At 46.4% G+C, this 19811-nt stretch overlaps 1 protein-coding gene across 3 annotated transcripts in view; it reads right to left on the bottom strand.

The window, feature by feature from the left end:
- TLL2 (tolloid like 2) overlaps positions 1–16199 on the bottom strand; it is a 97579-nt gene extending 81380 nt beyond the window's left edge. For all 3 annotated transcript variants that reach the window (XM_085230068.1, XM_085230067.1, XM_085230066.1), the window contains exon 1: positions 15947–16199. In XM_085230068.1, coding sequence (XP_085086194.1) covers positions 15947–16076 — 130 coding nt within the window. In that variant the 5' untranslated portion in view covers positions 16077–16199. The remainder of the gene's footprint in view (positions 1–15946) is intronic.
- Between the last annotated feature and the right edge of the window lie 3612 nt (positions 16200–19811).

Here is a 19811-nt window from a genome sequence, read left to right on the forward strand (position 1 = left end):
ACAGCTGCAGATCTCCATAGACACGAAGTGCCTGGAGGCAGAAACCACTTCTCATGTAATCCTGTTAAGCAGCTGAAATGAATGAAAAGCTGTGTGATTCAGCATGCTATAGGCAGTCATCTCTACTCTCTCCATCAGTAACAGGGTCCTCTTCAGTTCAGCCTCTTGCCTTGGGCCCAGGTTATGGGAGGTATTTCTTATCCTGATCTCTGCAGAAAGACTGGGGCACATGAAGTTGCAATGGCCGCCCTTAGAAAGTGCTAGGAACAAACTCAGGCTATGCATTACAGTCTGTCTCATCCAGTAAACTTTTGAGGATATTACTGAAGAACACTCCAGGAATGGAAATCAGTGCACTGGAGATTCTGCATAGAGGAAAATTAATTCATGGCCATTTGAAAAGAATTAATAAATATATAATTATTCACAAACCAACATCCAGACTAGAATAAAAGGCTCTGAAGACAGAAGAATTTCAGGAGGAAGCTGTTAACTATTTGAAGGCCTTTCATGGTAAACCACATAGCATCACATCACAAGAGTTGTCAAGAACCAGCATAAAACCACAGCATTAAGGAATTTGAAAGAGCTACTGTTATTGCTTCATATCCTTGGAAATGGAAGAAAGAGAAGCCCCCCCTAACATAGCTTTGCTCCCTCATGCAGTGAAACTTTTTAAAGCCAACCAGCACAAAATAACATTAAACACAGCTTGTGCTTCATGCATATGCAAATATGGTCCACCTTCCACACCTCCAATAAACTGGTAACACACTCTTGTTAGTGCTGTTTGATCGCTAACAAATAAAATCTATAATTTCACGAAAATTGTAGATCTCTTAGTTAGCTACAGCCATGACAGTACAGGCAGGTGATCACAACAGGACAAGCACAAGCAAAACAAAAATACCATTTCACTCTGAATGCAGCCTGCAGAACTGTAGGTTACCCCTCTAAGGCAGCTGTTTTTCTCTTCTCTCCCTTTCCTCTTGAGCAGCCACTTGGTTCTGTGGCCACTCCTGAGCTATCAAAAGTACTCACAAAACTGGGAAGCAACACCAGTCAAAGAAATCAGTCTGTGTGGAAACCAACTTGGTAAAAAACTTCTCAACCAGATCAGACTCTGATTGCATTCTCTCCCCAAAGCTCCGTTATACAAGGAAAAGGAAGAAGAAAGGTGGGAGGAAAGACAGCAACAGCCAAGACTTAAACCAGAATAAAGAATGCTGTCACAACTGCAGCATAACTGGACACAGCTGACTTACAGAGCAGCCGCTGAGCCCTCCCTAGCCAGAGGATGGCCTCCTACTGCAGCACGCCCATCCGTACCTTTCCAGCCTTGTCCTGAAAACAAAGAATCACCCCGAAGTTACTCACCCCGGGCCTTCACAAACATTCACAAGGTTACACAAAATACACAACCACAAGCAGGCACTGCTTCTGCTGGCCATCTCTCCCTGAATGACCCCAGCTGAGCCCTGTACATTAGCATGGTGCATTCTGTGTCAGAGCTCAGCTTCCTCCTTTGTGGTAGCAAGCACTTGGCACTTTTGCAAGTAATCTATATGCTCCCATGTCAAAAACTCAGAAAACCACAAAGGTATTAAGAATCTTTGAAAAGACTGGTGCTACAGCTCACTTAAGAGCATGCAGGAACACTAATGCAAAGCATCAGTATGCACTCTGCCATGGTGCCACTCATCTGTCTAAAAAACAGAGGCTTTTTCATCCTTGCTCACTGTGCACCTCCCTGGCTCTGCAAAAGAAGAGAAAGGATTCCTGTCATCATCAGTCTGCTTCACCCTGGAGCTGGATCTATTCCAGCAGCAGCGTAATGCAATCGTATAATTAGTGACTATCGCTATACATAAGCAGGGCTGGATTGAATGTGCAAAAGCAGCTTCAATTTTGACATTTCCCAGCCTTAATGAATTGTCTCTACAATGTAAACAACTTCTTCCCCTGACAAGATGTTTGTGCCCTCTGGATAGCAAATAGTCTTGTGTCAGGAGTGTGCCTGTCTTTGAAGTGGGAGGTTGCAGTTCAGCAAAAGCAGAGGGCAAAGGGGGAGAGGAGACAGAGCTGCTATGAGACAGTTGCCAGAATTTAACTCTGCCAGTAAGGTCTCTCTGCATTAGCCTTGTTTTGAGGCAGAAAAGCCATTTTTTGGCTCAGAATCTAAAAAAAAATTCCCAGCCCCAGGCAGACCAATATCAGGAAGAACTCCAGCCTCAAAAATACAAACTGTTTCCAGTTTCCTACAGCTGTGAGACTTTGTCAGAGGAACTCCTGGGTATCTACCGAAGGCAGGGTCACCAGTACCACTGGAAAAAAAATTAATAGAAGGTAACAAAAGGGATGAGGTTCATTTATTGCAGAAGGACATTTTTATTGTGTTTGATCAGAAAAGACATAGTGCCCAGGCATTTGCTCCAGCAGCTGCTGGTCTCCATCAAATCAAAGAATCGTTAAAGTTGGAAGGGACCTTTAGAAGTCATCTGGTTCAACTCCTCTGCAATGAACAGGAATACCGACAGCACGACAAGGTTGCTGAGAGTTCCATCCAACCTAGCCTTGAATGTCTCCAGCAATAGGGTATCTACCCAGGAAGAGCCAGTTCATGGGATGGGAACGCAGAACGAAAATCAGCGGCTACAACACCACTGTCATCACCAGCTTCTGAGCAGGGGAGATCATCCCAAGGATGTTGCTTCTCTTTGCAGTGGGCTGCAAAGTAGGACCTTCCTTCTTCTTTATGTCTCTGCATCCTGCCTACCTCCTTTTTCCTTCTGGTCGCAGGTCATCACCTGCCACCAGCAGTGAGTCTCATCAAAACAGCTCTGTGTGAGAAGACTCCCTCCTATGTCAGTGAGGACCACTTTCATGGTCAGCCTTCTCATGAGCCAATCTCACAGCTCATCAGACTTGAGCAGCACCTTACCATGGGTGGTTGGCTTTGAGCCAGCACTGTGCCCAGGTGGCCAAGAAGGTCTGTAGCATCCTAGCTTGTATTAGAAATAGTGTAGTCAGCAGGAGCAGGGAACTGACTGTCCCTCTGTACTAGGCACTGGAGAGGCTGCACCTCAAGTATGCGTTCAGTTTGGGGCCCCCTCACTATAAGAAAGACACCAAGGCCCTGGAACGTGTCCAAATGCAACAGAACTGGCGAAGGGTCTGGAACACACAGGTTATGGAGAGCAGCTCAGGGAACTGGGGTTGCTCAGTCTGGTGGAGGCTCAGAGATTTATCACTCTCTACAAATCCCTAAAAGGAGGTTGTAGTGAAGCAGTGATCAGCCTCTTCTCCCAGGTCAACAGTGAATGATGGGAAGAAAGGTTATGGCCTTAGATTGTACCAGGGGATGTTCAGGTCAGATATTAGGAAAAAATTCTCCGAAAGAGAAAAGAAGACTGGTAATGCATTGGAATAGACTGCCCAGGAAAGTGATGGAGTCACCATTCCTGGAGATGTTCAAACAATGTGGAAATGTGGCACTGATGGATGTGGTTTGGACTATGTGGTTGGACTACAAGATCTTAGTGTTTTTTTCCAATTTTAACGATTCTATGCTCTGTCTCAGGGATCATAGAATCTACTAGGGTTTAGGAAACTGATTTTTAGAGAACATACCATTCTCATTACCCTGCTTTTCCATACTTCTCTTGGAATTTGCCACTGGCCCAGTGGGAACAGGCTGTTACATTTGTTTGGAGACAGATCAGCCATTTTAAAATACTCACACAATTTCCAAGGGATTATTGCAGCTCTAGCAGTGCTTCAAACACAAAGGAACAAATTTATTAAAAGTTAAAAAAATATTTTCCAAGTGCTTATCCATCTCTTTAGGCTCCCAACCAACTCTGAAATTCTGGTCTGAATTGCCTTTGATGGAAAAGGACATTTTTTTATAGAGCAACTTTAAAAAAAAAAAAAAAAGGATGTAATCATCTATCCGAGAACAACCAACAGTTGTGCACCGAATGGCAGAGCAAGGTTTGTAAGCAAAGAAGGAATAATGCAGTTACCAGCTGGGAAACTACTGAATATAAAGAACCACAGATCATTCTTCATGACAGAAAAGCTTCCCCAATCTCCCCCATCGCTAGTAGTAAGAAGCTGGCTTTATTCTGACCCAGCTCAGAGAGTGACAATAACAGGCTGAATTGCTCTTGCCAAACTCCATAGCAGCACAAATGGTTTCAGAAACGAAGGAGGTGTTCAGAAGAGTTAGCTCTGCAAGGCCCAACTTCCAGGCAGTGACAGGGCAAGACAGAAAATGCAAGACTGAAATCACCCCCGGACACATTCAGCTTGTTCAAAGCTTCCAGCAGGGGGATTTAGCCAAAGCTTAAAGCAGTTCTCTGCAACTCTTTGTCACAGGAGTGTAGGTACAAACAAACAGGAGCTGGGACAAAGGGAGTCAACACATATTTTATTAGCAAAAAGTTAATCGGCTTAAAGTGTGCAACTAAATAAGCAAAGCTTACATTAAAGTGACCCAGCAAGAAAAAGATGCCATGGAAATAAAGTTATAGGAAATACAATATAGTCTCTATGTTCTTTTGTAATCCAGTGTAATAAATATTCATGACTCCGGGTTAATGGGGTACCCAGCTCGCAGCCATCACAATAGTTTTTTGTTTATTCTCAAGACCATGAACTTTGGAACCACGAACCTGAATTTCAGGACTTTGCATTCATGTACGTTAGCAAGACGTGGGGTAAAGCAGGGGACTGGAGACAAAGCCAGAACCTTGGCTTGTGACAGTGTAAAGGAGGCTGCTGGCAGGTTTTTTGATAATGAGTAACAAGAAGCCCACAACACACTGGCTGGTTTATCTGTCACACTCTCTTCATTGTCAGTAGCAGAAGAATGAGAGAAGTGGCACCACCTGCAGCACAGCCACATCATTCTCCTCCGGTATTTCCAAGACAGGGCTGATTCCTGAGTTTCTCTCTCCAGAGGAAGAACTATCCTCAGGTAAGTCCTCAGGGAAACAGTGGTTGCCTGCACCACACAGCAACATCACAGGGCAGGAAGGTCCACTCCTAATGCACAAAGGACAGGTACACCTAAACACAATCCTTTTAGCCTTCATATTGACTGAAAGAACATTCTAGCATCCTGTAGGGATGGGTGACTGAGCTCCAGCCAAGCATTTACACTGCAGAGCAAATATCCTTTCAAAGCCTCCCCAGCCATTAGTTGCAAATTTGATGATACCTTCTGCTGATACTAACACTGCCAGCTTCCCCAGTTTTGCAATGACGGCTTCCAATTCCACTTTCTCCTCCAAAGACAGTCCTTTCCCACGGGCACACTATCACTTAATTCAGCTGCAATCTTCCTATTCCACACGGAGACAAAATACCCAAGGGGCTAGGAATTACTCTGGGCAAGGGGAAAGCCTGCAAGTCCCTCGTGCGTTCTGGACAAGTTCTACCCAAGGCATGGATTCTGGGTCAGCAGCATGTATTTCAGAATGGATGGAAGAAAACACACAAAAGATATAAATTCTCTTTCATGGGCTGCTTGCACCTTGTCAGCTTCTCACATAAAAGTCAGAAATACCAGTCACACAGCAGTCTGAGGACTTATATTCAAAAGAGTAATATTTATAAATGAATAGTAACTGCTCTTCATTCATCTCCTTTTAGGCCAACCTGGTTGGCAAATCTTGCCACAATGAGTGTTATTTCTCCCTTCAGAGGTCCTCATTCTGATCAACTAAACCTGAACAGCAGTAGGGGTAGGCAACATGAAGGCCAAACATTTCTTCAGAATATGGCTTCTTGTAACTGTGAAAACTAAAAAATTAGTAGGAGAAGCGCAAGTATACTTTTGGAAGGGAAACTATTTCTCTAACTAGTTACTGCAAAGATTCAGCTCGGGAATCAGAGATGTAGCTGTGATGTATGGAGGCACAGCAAAAGCATCAGGACCCAGCAGTCGAAAGTGCCTATGACAAAAAGAGCAGGCATGCTTGATGGTTTGAGGGTCTCTATTTCACACGCAGTTACAAACTCCATGGCAAACATTTCATACCTTTTCCAGGAGATTAATAATTGTACAATGTCAAAAGAGTGCAAAAGGATAAAATATGCTCTTCAGTGTCAAGAAAAAAAGAGGACAGCCAAGAGGTCTTAGTCCTGATGTCAGTATCTCATTACTAAATAACAGTTTACCTTAACAACAAAGCTTTCCAAGAAAAGGCAGAGCCTTGGCAACTTCAGCAATGGCCTTAGGAGATCCCAGCCTAGGAAACAGAAAAAGAAGAAGAAAAAAAAAACCAACACCAAAACACCAGCATATCACATATCACCTTGTTACTGAAGCATGACAAAGAAGAGAATATATTGCAGAAGAGGCCAAAGAGGGGAAAAACAGAAATCAATAGGATCTAACAGAGCGTGACAGAAAATCACTTCCCCCATAAAAAGAGGTTACTTGCCAGGTTAATGAATCTTTTCTGTTCTGTACTTAGACACCCAGGAAATGGAAAGGGTCATAGGAGCAGTGTGGGTGGGAATGCAATCCCTAGAACATGCTTTCAAGAACAATCAAAGGTTAGAGATTAAATCCAGGCAGCGTTCAACTGCACAACACATCAGCAGCTTAATATACAAGGGCCAGCTGCAGCTCCGAGTGTCATTGAGCAGAACACACTTCCAGTATCAACATCACTACAAACAACAGGCTTCTCTTCCACTGCAAAAGCAACCTCAGAAGGTAAGCACCAAGAACTGGAGTGCCTCTGCCTTCCCAGGTCAGTAGCATCAGCAGGTAAAAACCAAACTGAACTGTATGTCTCTAATCAGAGTAACTGCAACAGCACTATGAAAAACAGCCCCTGCTCAAACTCACTCTGTACAAATAAGTCAAAAAGTTCTTTACCCAGCAGCCAAAATTTCTTAAAACTCACTTTTAGTGAAAGAGATATGCCTTTCTCTTGTCAAGAATGCAGTGGCAGCAGATAAACCAACACAGAAGTATGTGGACAACGGCAGAGTACAAGACATAGTGGCCACAGACATCTAAATTAGGCCTCTAAAGTATCAGATATCTTGATTCTGCAAAGCAAGGTGCATCCAACTTTGAGCTGCAATTTCTACTGCCTGGAGCTCTACTAACAGGCTCCATGAATCAGCTGAAAAACTTTGCTGTTTTATCACCCCTCTGTCCTCATCTAGTTTGTGGTAACTATAATGGCCACCCAAGGAATAGTCCTACTTAGCCTCAAGATAGTAAGGGAAATGTAGGTCCATGATTTCCAGCCATCTCAAGATTCCCTGACTCATAGGTCACTATATTAAGTTCCCCCACTGCCTACTTTCTTCTTAGCTTGGCAGAATCATTTACCAACTGCTGCTTCTCAGTCCAGGGTTTCCTGAGTCCAGCAAAGCTCAGATTTATTTGTCCTGCAGCTACCCAGGCTTTTTCCGCAGCCTCATTTTCTATGCTCTACCCAAGATCTATAGCAAACACGGGCAATGCATCCAAAAGTTTCCTTTGTTACATATATTTTGTGCAGCCTCAGGAGCAGAGTTCCAGAGCTGAACATAATTCAAGTCCCTCTTTCATGTTCAAGGAGCTCCATTACAAGCCCCAGCGAAGACTTGATTCTGTCATTTCTGCAAGAGGGAGCTTTGACTTGACAAAGCTAGTGCATCTATTTTATACCTGGGGAAATATAAAGCAAAAACAATCAACAGATGCCTTCATCACACAGCCCCTTGCCCACAGGGGGCACACTGCTGCAGGCAGTCCTCTCCTTCCACAGCAGACACGTGTCACTAGAGCAAGGATCATCTCCTTCATTATGTCTAGCCAGTGCTAGTGGAAGGCAGGGTACATTTTGCACGTAATCTTTCTTCTCCAGATTCTGTTCTCTGAAAGCAACAAACTCTCAGCAGGTCTGACCTGAAATCCTGAAATTCAGAATGCAGAACAGTAACCAAAACAGCAAACTTTGGCAAAGTTCAAAGCAAATGAAAACACTGTTGATTAGGAAACGCTAGTTATGCAGGCAATGCTATTTAAATTCAAAGTTGTGCTAACGAGGCATGGGAGACTGGCAACACCCACAGCTATGACATGAGAAGTGGAGAAAGGTAATTCTCAGTATTGTCCAGGACTGCATCAATCTGTTTAGTAAGTAGGCAAAGGCACTCAGCATTACTCCACAACTAATTCTAAACAAATTGAGGCAAAATATGAAGTTTGCTTGAACTTCTAACACTGGGATGGTTTGCTCTCAAAGTCGTTTGGGATTTGTGGACTGGGAGGTGAAACAGATGCTTTTTTGCTTGAATGCTGGTATTTGCATGAATACAAAATGCCTTGAGAGGTTATGAATTTTTGTTTGGATCTAAAGCTGAACTAATTCAAGAACCAATAGCAGCTGCCCCTCTCTGTCAATTTGTATTGATCAAACCAGAGGGTGATTTACCATTCGCTTTAGAGTGGATTTCTTTCTCAACATACAGTTAACAGTTTCTTTTCATTCCAAGCTGGGCTGACACAAACTGGCTGAGAAGGAGCAATCAGACATTGACAGTTGTTTAATCAAATGCTTCTTTGCACATTTCAGCAGTTTCTATTGATGGAACCTTCCTGCTCAGGAAGCGCTAGCGAGGATCTGAACATCAAAGTATGCATGCCCGTTGAGATCAGCACTTTTGGAGAGCTCAGCTATAACAAAGGGATAAAAAGCAGAAGCCCTATGTATCTGAATCAGAACAATAACAGTTTCTAATCAATCATCCACCCTTTCTGAGCAGTGTAAGCATGTTTCAGCACTAGGTGAAAGCAGTTTTGTTGCAGGTTCATAACTGCAATATTCATGGTCCAGGACAAGAAGGCCATTCACTGTCAGAAGTGCCTCCTTTCTTCCAAGGTTGCCTGTCTCTGAAAAGAGCAAAGAAACAAGCTCCTCATCAGGTCAGTGTTCTCACCAGTCCCATCATCATTATTTGGTAGACAGGTCTGGACTCAGATCCACAGGAGCCAGGCCTATCGTTTCCCTCCGGTCTCCTGGGGGAAAGGAGATTGGTAAAGCAACCCCCTACTACAGCAAACAGCTTTTTCCACAGAGCCAGTTCATTAAGGCAACACAGCAGGCAAATGCACAGCATAGCACAGGGCTGCTGCACAGATTAGTGAGAATGTAAGAACTACAGACATCTGGAAGAATGGCAGGAATTAACGCTGAGAAAGAGCACCTTACACGGACTGAGAGAGAAAGCATCTCAGAACACCTGAGACAGCAGAGTAAGACTTGAGCAACTCCTTCTGGCAGCAACTTAAGAGAGCTTCAGAACGGGGATGGGGGAGCTCCAGAAATGAAGCTGTAGGAAACAGTGAAGCAGACAGAGAGCACGTGGGTCTCTGCAGATAAGGCAACACAGAGAGGGGAGAAAAAAGAAAATGGATGTATTAGAGAAAGTGCTCCAGAAAATCTAACACATAGGCGCACTGTGCCTGCAATTTCCCAAGCAGGAATGTGCGGGTCTGATCTGACTACAGTGGGAATTTGTAGTTATATGATTCACCTCATTCAGACTGGGGCAGCAGCTGCTCACCTGGGAAACACCCATGGGCACAGTTTTAGCAGAGAGAAAGAAGTGGCTTTTCGAAAACATGCAGCTAGCTCTAGGTGAGCCATCCAGCAAGGCATAAATATTACACAGGAGGTTAGGACAAGAGGAGAATGAAAACTCCAAGCAGGACTGCGAATGTAAAATACAATTATACAAGTGGGAAGTACCGTAAGCCCAAACTCTCTGCTCTGTGGGCTTTTGAAGCCTGAAGGATACGCAGCATAGTTTTCTAAATTCCTTTGGCTGGGGCTCTTTGACTTACTAATCTCATGCTACAGAACACCTGAGGAATGAGCTATCCTCACTGATCAAGCCTGCACAGGTTATGGTCAAGGGCATGCACCTGTGAACTGCACTAAGACTATAAAGCTCAATAAAAGCTCTAAAAGTTCTTTACAGAGAAGTGTCCATGACAACCAAAACACTTCTTCCCTACTCTACCAGCTTTCCTTCTGGAAATACAACTCCCATTTACAAAGTTTGCCCATCCCTTGTCCTGCCCATTGCTAAATATTGAGTTGTATGTACAGCACTGAGAGTTAAATCTCACTCAGGACAAGTAGACTCAACATATCCCAAGTAGTGTCAAAGATCAAGCATGGTTTTTTGGATACCAAGGAGACAGCTAAATGTTGGAAGGACTCCAAACACAGATTTTAAATGCTCCTGTGTCCAACAATCATAAGATTTTGTCTCAAGTTCACCACACCAATATATTCTGTGCCTGGGAATTTCAATTAAAAAAATGATTGGTGGTTAATTTTGCTTCAAGCTGTAACCATCAGTTTGTGTTTGGCTAGGATTATAACAAAGGTCACCTTTTACCTTTCCTTTAAGGCAACTCTGCTCCACTGCAAAATACAGCCTTCCCAACTGCAAACAGCAACAACACTGAATGCATATAAAGACAGAATGTCCCCACTAGGCTTCACCCACCTGTTTTCCCTTTAATTGCTGCCACCTCCCCAAAGCAGGTAAATTAATAGTCTGTTCTCTCATTCTTTCTCAGACCACCCAAAAAGACTCAGTCAACATCCTCCTTGAGGATTTAACCCTTGCTATGGCCTACTGAAGAAAAAAATATAAGGGGAACAATTGTTTGAGAGAACTTGTTGCTTTGTCTGTAAACATCCTACCAGCACTGGGGAACCCACAGGTTGGGTTATATCCCAGACTCTTACCTCAAAGCACATTTTTAAGTACAAGTAAAGTACATATCTACAAGTAAGTAAGGAGTCAAAAAAAGGAAGAAGAGAACTTTATTTTTTGGAAGTTCATAAAGCTTCACGAAACTTCAGGAGGTCAGTATTCAGCTCCCAGTACTGATGCCATCCTATTGTCTGCCTTTGGGTAAGTCAGCATCTCCTACCACCATCTTCTATCAGTCAGAGCTGGAGACACCAATAGCTGCACTACAGCTCCATGGTAGCTCACCTAGACCTTCCACACCAGCTCAGAGGCTTCGAGGCTTTACAGAAAAATCATTAAGACTCAAATGAGATTCCTCCACAGGAATCTGCAATCGCTAAGCAAAGGGCAGGTTAGAAAATACTCAGTGCTCAAACCATTGCCCCCCAAAAAAGGACATCTTGCAAGAATGCAGAAAAGCCCCAATCAAGAGTCAGGCTTATTCTCGTGTCTGCCATTGCAAGCCTTCCCTTGATGAGTGGGCTGGATTCATTCGGTCACCTGCAAAGAGCTTTCAAGCTTCCCTTCTTATGCGATGGATCTTTGCTTCGATGGAGAAATCTCAAAACCCAAGTAATATTCATGAAAACTAAACTTCACAGTTCCTTCTAATTCGATTAGCCCCCCCACGGCTTTCAGTTCCTAACAGTAACCTCCTCAGCTTCCCAAAGAAATGTCTGCATGTGACTTCTGAGTTTTATACCACAACTCAAGTGAAATTCACTACTGCCTCCAGGACAAAAGGCACTGCCTTTACAGAGGGAGAGCTAGGAGGAACAGAACAAAAGCAAAGCACAATTTGCATCTCCCTGTGGGAAGTTCACTCTGAACAGCACTCAGTCAAGGCTTAAGACCTCTGTTGTGGGATGTTTAGAATCTGGTGGATCAAACCAGCAGGAAGAGATACACACATTTCTAGCCTATGACTGGGCAAACGGTATCCATCCTCGAGAGGACAACGGTTTGGCAGGAAGAATTGCTCTATCACTGCCAGATTTCTTTTCTAACAACTTTTCAAGTGATAAAGAAACAGAAGATAAGGCTACTGTTATACTCTCCAATAGTCCCTCCACACCTATAGCCTCTGTTCTTCCTCTTCTGAGCTCACATCCCCAACACTTTGCAAAATCCTCAGGGATGGACTCAATTTTCTGGTGCTATCTTCCTGTTTTGCAGCCACCTTGTGCCAGGCTTGGTTAGCTCAGCCGTGAGGAGACTGGGGAGTGCCGTCCTGGTGGCTGCAGCTCCTCACAGGGAGCGGAGGGCAGCGCTGAGCTCTGCTCTGTGTGGCAGCGACAGGGCCCGAGGGAACGGCATGGAGCTGCGTCAGGGGAGGGCAGCTGGGGGTGAGGGAAAGGGTCTGCATGGAACAGGCTGCACAGGGCAGCAAGCACAGCCTGAGTGCTGGAGTTTGAGGAGTGTTTGGACACTGCTCTCAGACATCAGTTTGAATTTTAGGTGATCCTGTGTGGAGCTAGGGGTTGGACTCGATGATCCCCGTGGGTCTCATTTAACTGAGATGTTTTATGAACCTACATCTTTAGCTGTACTCTGTGAGCAGCAAATCTATCCTAAGCACAGGTCAGGCTTATGACATTTTTCTGCCTATTACAGAGACCATCTGAGAAGGAACCTTTGTACCATTCCCTTTGAAAAGCTCCAGGGACGTGACACAACACTCAGCAAAAACCACCTAGCAGAGTCAGCACTGTGATCTCCCCTGGCAACCCAAACCAGCTGTGCAGCCCTGCCTCAGTTCTCCCTTTACCATTCATTCAGACATTTCCTACCCTACCAAAAGGCAAGAAAGCAGCCATAGATTATGAAAAGGAAATAGAGGATGGCTGGAATTAGAGACTAAGTGGCAGTGGAGTTATCATCAGCTGAGTCCTGGTGACTGGACACATTTACACTTGTACCCAGTTGTTGCAGTGAGTTAACAGGTTACTGCACTGTGCTGCTGTGTGTCTCACCTTGCTGTTAGATATTATCATACCCTTAACTAGTGCAACAGAGGGAAACTTGTGCCAGGTTTTTCACTGAGGGCCTAGCAGATGGACCATCAACAGCCTGCACTCACCCTCAGGGCATGAGCTGCAGGGTAAGGAATTGACAGGCTTTCACCTGCCAGATCTGAACCCATCATGTCCTTCGGGTCACAGCCATTAGCCTGCAGAAGTGAAGTACAGCACTATAGTTTTAACAGCTTTGGAAAACATTTAATTAGAGGAGCTGCCTCTGTCTTCGCAATGGGCTAGGGTCTGCATGTAATCTGCAGCCACAGTACCATACACAGGCGGCTGTAACTGCAGTGACAGCAAGAATACCAGCATAAATCTCACAGTGCCAGCTTTAAAGACAAGCAAAAACTTGTCCTCATAAAGCATATAGCATCTGAGCTGTTCAAGATTTCCAATCACTGCCCACTTGCTAGGCATACTTCTAGGCAAACCTTGATGGTGTCTCACTTGTGGAGAAACTCAGGCTCAAGGAAATTAAATAGACTTGTCAATGTTTCAGCACATCGGAAACAGAGCTTGACAGATTTCCTACGTAATCATTAAACAACTGCCCCTATATAGCCCAACTTAGAGGGCCAACTCTGTTAGAAGTGCCTTCACCACATTCTCATGTGCAGTCTCATTTACAGAGGTGCAGTTCAGTAACACTGGCTGGACTTCAATACTTTGGGATGACGTTTACAGCGCAGAACCCCTGCTTAGGTCTGTTACAGGTCTATTATTGGAAGAGGAAGAAGCATGTGAATGAACAGCAGGGAGAGGAGGAGGGGTGATGTCTAACAATCCAAGTGGTAAAAGTCCTGCCTACCCTGGTTTTGGGTAGACTTCAAAGGCTGGATCTGCTCAGTGCATAGAGACAAGTACCTGAAACGTCTTGCAGCCGAAGGTCTCTGCACTTCAGTTTAGACTGAGACTGCTTGTGTGGAGAAAAGATGGCTTAGAGAGCCGGAAAACACAATGTATGAGGACAGAGTGGAAGAGTCATACTGCCTACAGAAAAGTAGACTGGGACACAAGAAACACAATAACAAGCCCAGCCCATGAGTGAAAAAGGCTGCAAAAACTGGAAGTACTGTCCCCTGCACCGTGAGGTCTGGGTGGAAAAGGCTGACTTGAAGTGCAGTACTTGGAGCCCCAGGTTAGCCAACAGGAAAGCCAAAACAGCGGTGGTCTGGGTTGGTTGAAAGCATCCACCAAAGACAGACGTTTGCCAGCACTATCACGAACAGCAGCCTGGTCTTGAACTCAAGAAGAGGATTGTGTGATCTCCAGGGGTCTTGTCCACTCATTCGCTTCTGTTGGAAAGACACTAGAAAAGTATTAGAGACAAATACTGAGAAATGAGAATTGATCCTGACTGAAGAGAACTGACAGGAATAACACACATCAGGTTTATATGCCTATCACAAGAGGTGAGGATGTATGATGAAGGGAGGCTTCAGTGCAGGCTCTGAGTACAAGCAGAAGTGAGAGGTGGGGAGCCTGCAGGAAAAGGAAAGGACCTGCAGCAGAGGCAGGTAATTAAAAGGTTGATTTTTTTTTCTCTTTTTCTGCCGTAGGTTCCCTGAACGATGTTGGTAAGTTAATTAAACTTTATGTCTCCAGGTCTGAATCACAGCCATATCAGTAAAACCTAGCTTTTCTGGAAAGAAAGAGGTGAATTCATTACCAAATAAGAGGCAGACACAAAGCCGGTAAAAGCATGTATGGGTGAGCTAAGTTTCATAATGAATAAATATATACACATATCACATATACACATACATACACAAATGGCTTACTGATAAAGGGAACATTTTCTGCAACCAACAGTCTGCAGATAAAAGGGGACTTCAACTAATTTTGGAATAAAACACTCCACTCATAACACAAACTACACCCAAGGCCAGCTAAACAATCTGCAGTACAGAATAGAGAGAGGAGCTCTGACAGATGTTGTATTGATGGAGTTCATCTGTGTGAGCAGACAGAGCTACAAACACCCTGAAAGCAGTCAGAAGACAACTAGCAACAAGGGAAGGTGTCATTAAGTGAAAACCGAGGGACCAGGAACACCACACGTGAAGAAAGTCTCTCCTACAGCACCAAGAAAACAAGACTTTGCACAAGTTATTTGTAAATGGAGTATGGTTAACAAGATATTGATTACGGATTTCCTAGCAGACAAGCCATTCACAAGATCGAAACATCAGCTGATTGCCAGAACCAAAAGGAATAACGATCACGTTAAGAGCATGACCCAGTTTTCCAGAGAGAAAATCTGAGTTGATATTCCCTGCAAACTGAGATACAAGTGATGACAGAAGCTCTTGAAGAAATCAAAACGATTAAGACGAGTTAGCATACGCTCAGAAACAACCCGACACAATCCAATGCAGGAATGAAAAAACTCCGAGAGATCAACGAAGGCAGCAAGAGGAGCCTTGCTAGACAGGTGACAGTAACTTTGACACAGGCAGATAGGCGGGGAGGTTTGGCTGATGTCTGAAGCCGGAGCTGGCGCTGCTTTCACCGGCTCTGATCCTCCTTCCCCTCCCCGTGAGCCAGGAGAGCCCGAGCGGCGGCAGGCAGAGCCGCGGAGTGCGGGCGGAACTGCGGGATGGAGGCAGAGCTGCGGGATGGGAGCAGCCCGCGAAGCCCTGGTGCGGTCCCGCCTCTTCGGGGCACGCACCAGAACTTGGGGAAGAGAGCCGTACACCGGGACAAGTTGAAACAGCCGCCGACACGCTGCAAAAATGCACAGAAAACGCTCGTATGGGAGAAAAAAAACGCGAAGCCCTGTCGGGCATTTCCCTAGCGTTTTAGGAAAGCTCTCGTTTGGGAGCAGCAGGTGACAGCTGGGTGAGGGAGGAGACGAGACGAACGCGACGTTTTCTAACAAATGCACGCGCGCCCCACGCGCGGGGCTGCAGCTCGCGGACAGCGGAGCGGCGGCGCACGGCCGGCAGCAGCCGCGGCAGCAAGCGCCGTTCCCCCGGTCAGCGCTCGGCTGAGCAGCGGGGACGGGAGCCCCGGGCGGCGGGCGGCCAGGTGAGCCCGGCACGCGGCCGGCCGACCACCTGTCCCGCCGCGCGCACCCACCGCCGCCGGCTGCCAAACTTCTCGCGGAGTTGCGGCCCTCCCGCCCGCCCCCCTACCGGCTTTGCAGGGGTCGCGGTACTCCATCTGCTCCTCCGCCGTCTCCGGCTCCCCGGCCGCCAGCCCCGGGCCGGGCAGAAGTAGAAGCGACAGCAGCAGACGGCGGAGCGGGGCGGCCCCGCGGCCCATGGCGGCGGCGGAGCGGGGCGGCGCGGCTGCCCGGGATGCGGGCACTGCGCGGCGCCAGCAGCCCCGCGCCCGCCCCTGCCGGCCGGCCCGCCGCCGCCGCGGGCCGCTCCCGCCGCAGGGGGTACCGCCCGCCCGCCCCCTCCCCGGCTGGCCCGCTCTGCCGCCACTCCGGGCGTCGCCAGCCAATCCCGACCGCGCCCGCGCCGCCGTCCCGCCCCGCGGGCTGAGGTGCCGCGAGCGAGAGCCGCCGCCCCCGCAGCAAAGAGCCGCTCCGGGCCGGTGCGTTGGGCGCCGCCGCTCCGCTCAGCCAGCGCAGCGCCGGGCGGCCGGCAAGCGCGCGGTACCTTCCTTCCCTCGAACGGCGGTACCCGAAGAGACATGCCTTGTCCCGGGTCCGTGTACCACCAGCACGGACAGCGGCACAAATTCTCGTATCACTGTCTTAACGTCTCTTAGGAAGCAGTAATTAGATGCGCAGAACCTCGAGCAGAGGACGATACGGAATGGCACGAGAAGCATCTGTCCCGCTCACCTTCCTTTTAATTACCTCAGCTTCCACGGGCCCCTTCGCCCTCCCTCTGCCCAATACAAACACGGGGCCGTAACATCAAACACACAGGGTGGGAGCGAGCCTGGAGAGTAAGGCCCGCATGGGCACACGTTCTCATCTAACTCGAAAGGATGTGAAATGTGCCCTTTGTCCAGAGAGCTCCCAGTTCCCACAAGGTAGGAGCTGGAGGTGTTCCCTTCTCTTCTCTGCACAGAAGGTCAGACTGAGCCAGTTATGGCTGTACCATCAAACCCTAAGGCACTTGCAAGGGAAAGGCGACAGCTTCTTTGCTCAGCATCACAGAGCAGCAGAGCAGGCAGGGCGCTTGGCAGCACTGCGGAGATGTGGGCTGTCACCCACCTAAAGAACAAAGTCTTTTCAGCACATGGAAATCACCAACTTCTGTGCTAGCAGTGTATATTTGGGAGGCCAAGTTCTACACATGGAAGCTTTGTTAGAGACGTGGATAGGACAGAAGTAGACATCCTATAGCTCTGAAGGAGGGAACAAAATAAATGGTGGTTCTTTAACCATGTAGTTAGAATGAGCTCCTGAGAGAGTTAAAAAAAGGAGCTTATTATTGTCATCCAACAAAGGAAATTCCTCCACTCCAGGAGACTTTCTAGAAAGTCATTCCCTAACACGAGCACAGCTCAGCCTTTCCAGAAGCAGCTCTCATTTTGCAGCTGGCAGTCAAAGCAGTGCACACAAGGCAGTGACTGCTTCTAAGCATTCAGAAACCCGTTCGTGTCATCTCCCATTGGCAGGTGCCTCATCAGCACAACTATGAGACAAAAAATCCCTATGAAAGGTTTTGTTTGTTTGTTTTCTAATCGGAGCTGCTCACATAGTTGCTAAAGTTTCAAATGGGCAACGCAGCTCATGACAGCAACAGTTAAATGGCTGGAAACAAAGCAATCTATATCTATCGCTATCAAAGGCACTCTTTTGCTTTGCTCTCAGAATCCCCCCTGCCCAATGCATGCAAACAAAATCCGCTGTGTTTTCAAGCCTCGCTGAGCAAGAATGCACACAGCTTGTTTTGAACAGCATCCATGAGCAAAGCTATGTGGGAGCCACTTAGTGTTGATGGAATATCTTTGCACACAATACATCCCGAGGCCAAAACACACACACACACACACGTTTGTTAGTTTTCCACAAGACCTGCTTCTTGCTGCCTGCCTACATTCGGCTCCATCACACTGAACCAAGTGGCTGAGGCACTCTGCTGCCCGTCCCACTGTTCACTCCCCAATTCTCTCCAGGCTTACGAGATATTTCCTCTCCTGCCCTTTGCTCCCCGAACACGTAAAGATTTTTCTTCTTCCATTTATACGATCGCTATAAGGGTAGATGGAGCAGGTCCCTCTGTAATCATAGCATCCCTGTTTCTCTTTTCTCTGCATTTCCAGAACTCCCTTCCTGCTTACTCAATTGCCTCCTTTTTAGCAGGGAACGATCACTGCTGTAGCTTTAACTCACGTGCCACACATCACTTCCTGCAGGCACTGCTGAGCCACTGCAGAGGCATCGCTTTCCCCCCGCTTTGTGACACTGTTACCAGGGCTCATTTAGTCTGTTAATACCACCACAGCTTCCCATTCCACAGCGCCTGTCCACCTTCACCCTATTTCCTCTAGCTCATTTCCTCCATCAGGTTTTTATCCACTAGCCTATTGCTCTGGACCCCCCATCCTAGAGCTGACTTCTCCTAGGACGCTTTGTCTTCCGTTTGGCCCATGGCATCGACAAATCCAAACGGATAACAATGAAAGTACCATGAAGGTCACTGCTGATCCCCACTCTTCCTTCCTTCCAGAACCCACTTCAGTCACTCCTGCAATAGGTTGGAGGCGAGCTGCTCTTTTTCCAAGTTTATTGCGTTGCCGCCCAGCAAACAGCTCATTTCTGCTTACGTGATTCACTGCCCAGAAGTAATCTAATCTATAAAGGCGCTGACATGTCTGCTTATACACAATCCAGGGGCTCCGAGATCTGCCCTGAAAGACGCTCACTGCAGTCACAGCCTTTCACATGTGTATTAGTGGTTAAGCGTTAAAGTAACAGTGTTGCCCAAAGCGGACACAAGCAGTGACGTTTTTCCAAGAAGCTACAAGCAACTGGTGGTTGGAAAACTCCTTTTTGTCCACTCTGAGACAAAAGATGGGACAGCTACATTTACCTGCTCACACCCATGCATCCTTTGCAGAGCTTGATAGCACAGGCTGAGTTTAGAATGATGGAATTTGTCAAAATTCCAAGAAAAAAACAGCGCTTCAGGGAGAAATGCCTTAGAGAAGGTTCCCAGTCACAGTTACTGCACATGGATTTATCTGTAGTAAAACCTTCATCCAAATCACACACCTAGCTGTGGTACAGACCACGCAGATACTCCACCTCACTAGGCAAGAGGTACTTCAGGTTCACCTTACACACTGCCCTTTACACTGCTAAAACCAGGATACTATTTCCTTCTCCATTATTTATTTAGCTATGCATATAATGAAAGAGATAAGTTACAATTAGATTCAAACAACGGTGGGCGTTAGATTTCAATCACTTTCTGGTAGTGACATAAGCGGGGCACAAAAAATCTCAAAATCAAAGACAGCTAAGCAATAAAACGAATACAAGTCGTCTTGCAGAGTCAAAATGTGCGTTTTAAGAAACCTACCTGCACCTCTTCAGCATTTGATTCTAAAAATCATTTGAGAGAGCATTGTCTTGGTTTCTTGCAGGTAAATGGGTATCTGTAGAACTGTCAGATCTCTAATACAAACTCCTTATAACAATGATAACAGTAGCTGGTTCACCTAGCAACTTCAGGCCAGACATCAGAAGAGAGCAAGGAGATTTCCTTCTTATTCTTGTAGCTAAACCTCCTTAGGAAAGAAAGAAAAGCCTCAGGCTAAACTAACAGCAGTAAAACGATACGGATAAACCAAGACTCCAGCAATTCAGGATCCAGTAACTGTGTAACGTGAACTCAGAGGGAGCATCACATAGCTAGCAGCCCTGAAAACAACCATGCCTTGTCTAACACTTCAGTGTAACACACAGTTCCAAAACATCTGACTCAAGCCTTTGTGAAATGAGCATCATCAGCCACAAACAGAAGCCTCCCGGAGTTCAGTACTGCATGATGTGCTCAGCCATGTTTGGAAGCTCCTCAGAAACAGTCA

The sequence above is a fragment of the Meleagris gallopavo genome, chromosome 8 (assembly GCF_905368555.1).
Source record: "Meleagris gallopavo chromosome 8, MGAL_WU_HG_1.1, whole genome shotgun sequence".
In the NCBI taxonomy this organism is placed as follows: domain Eukaryota; kingdom Metazoa; phylum Chordata; class Aves; order Galliformes; family Phasianidae; genus Meleagris; species Meleagris gallopavo.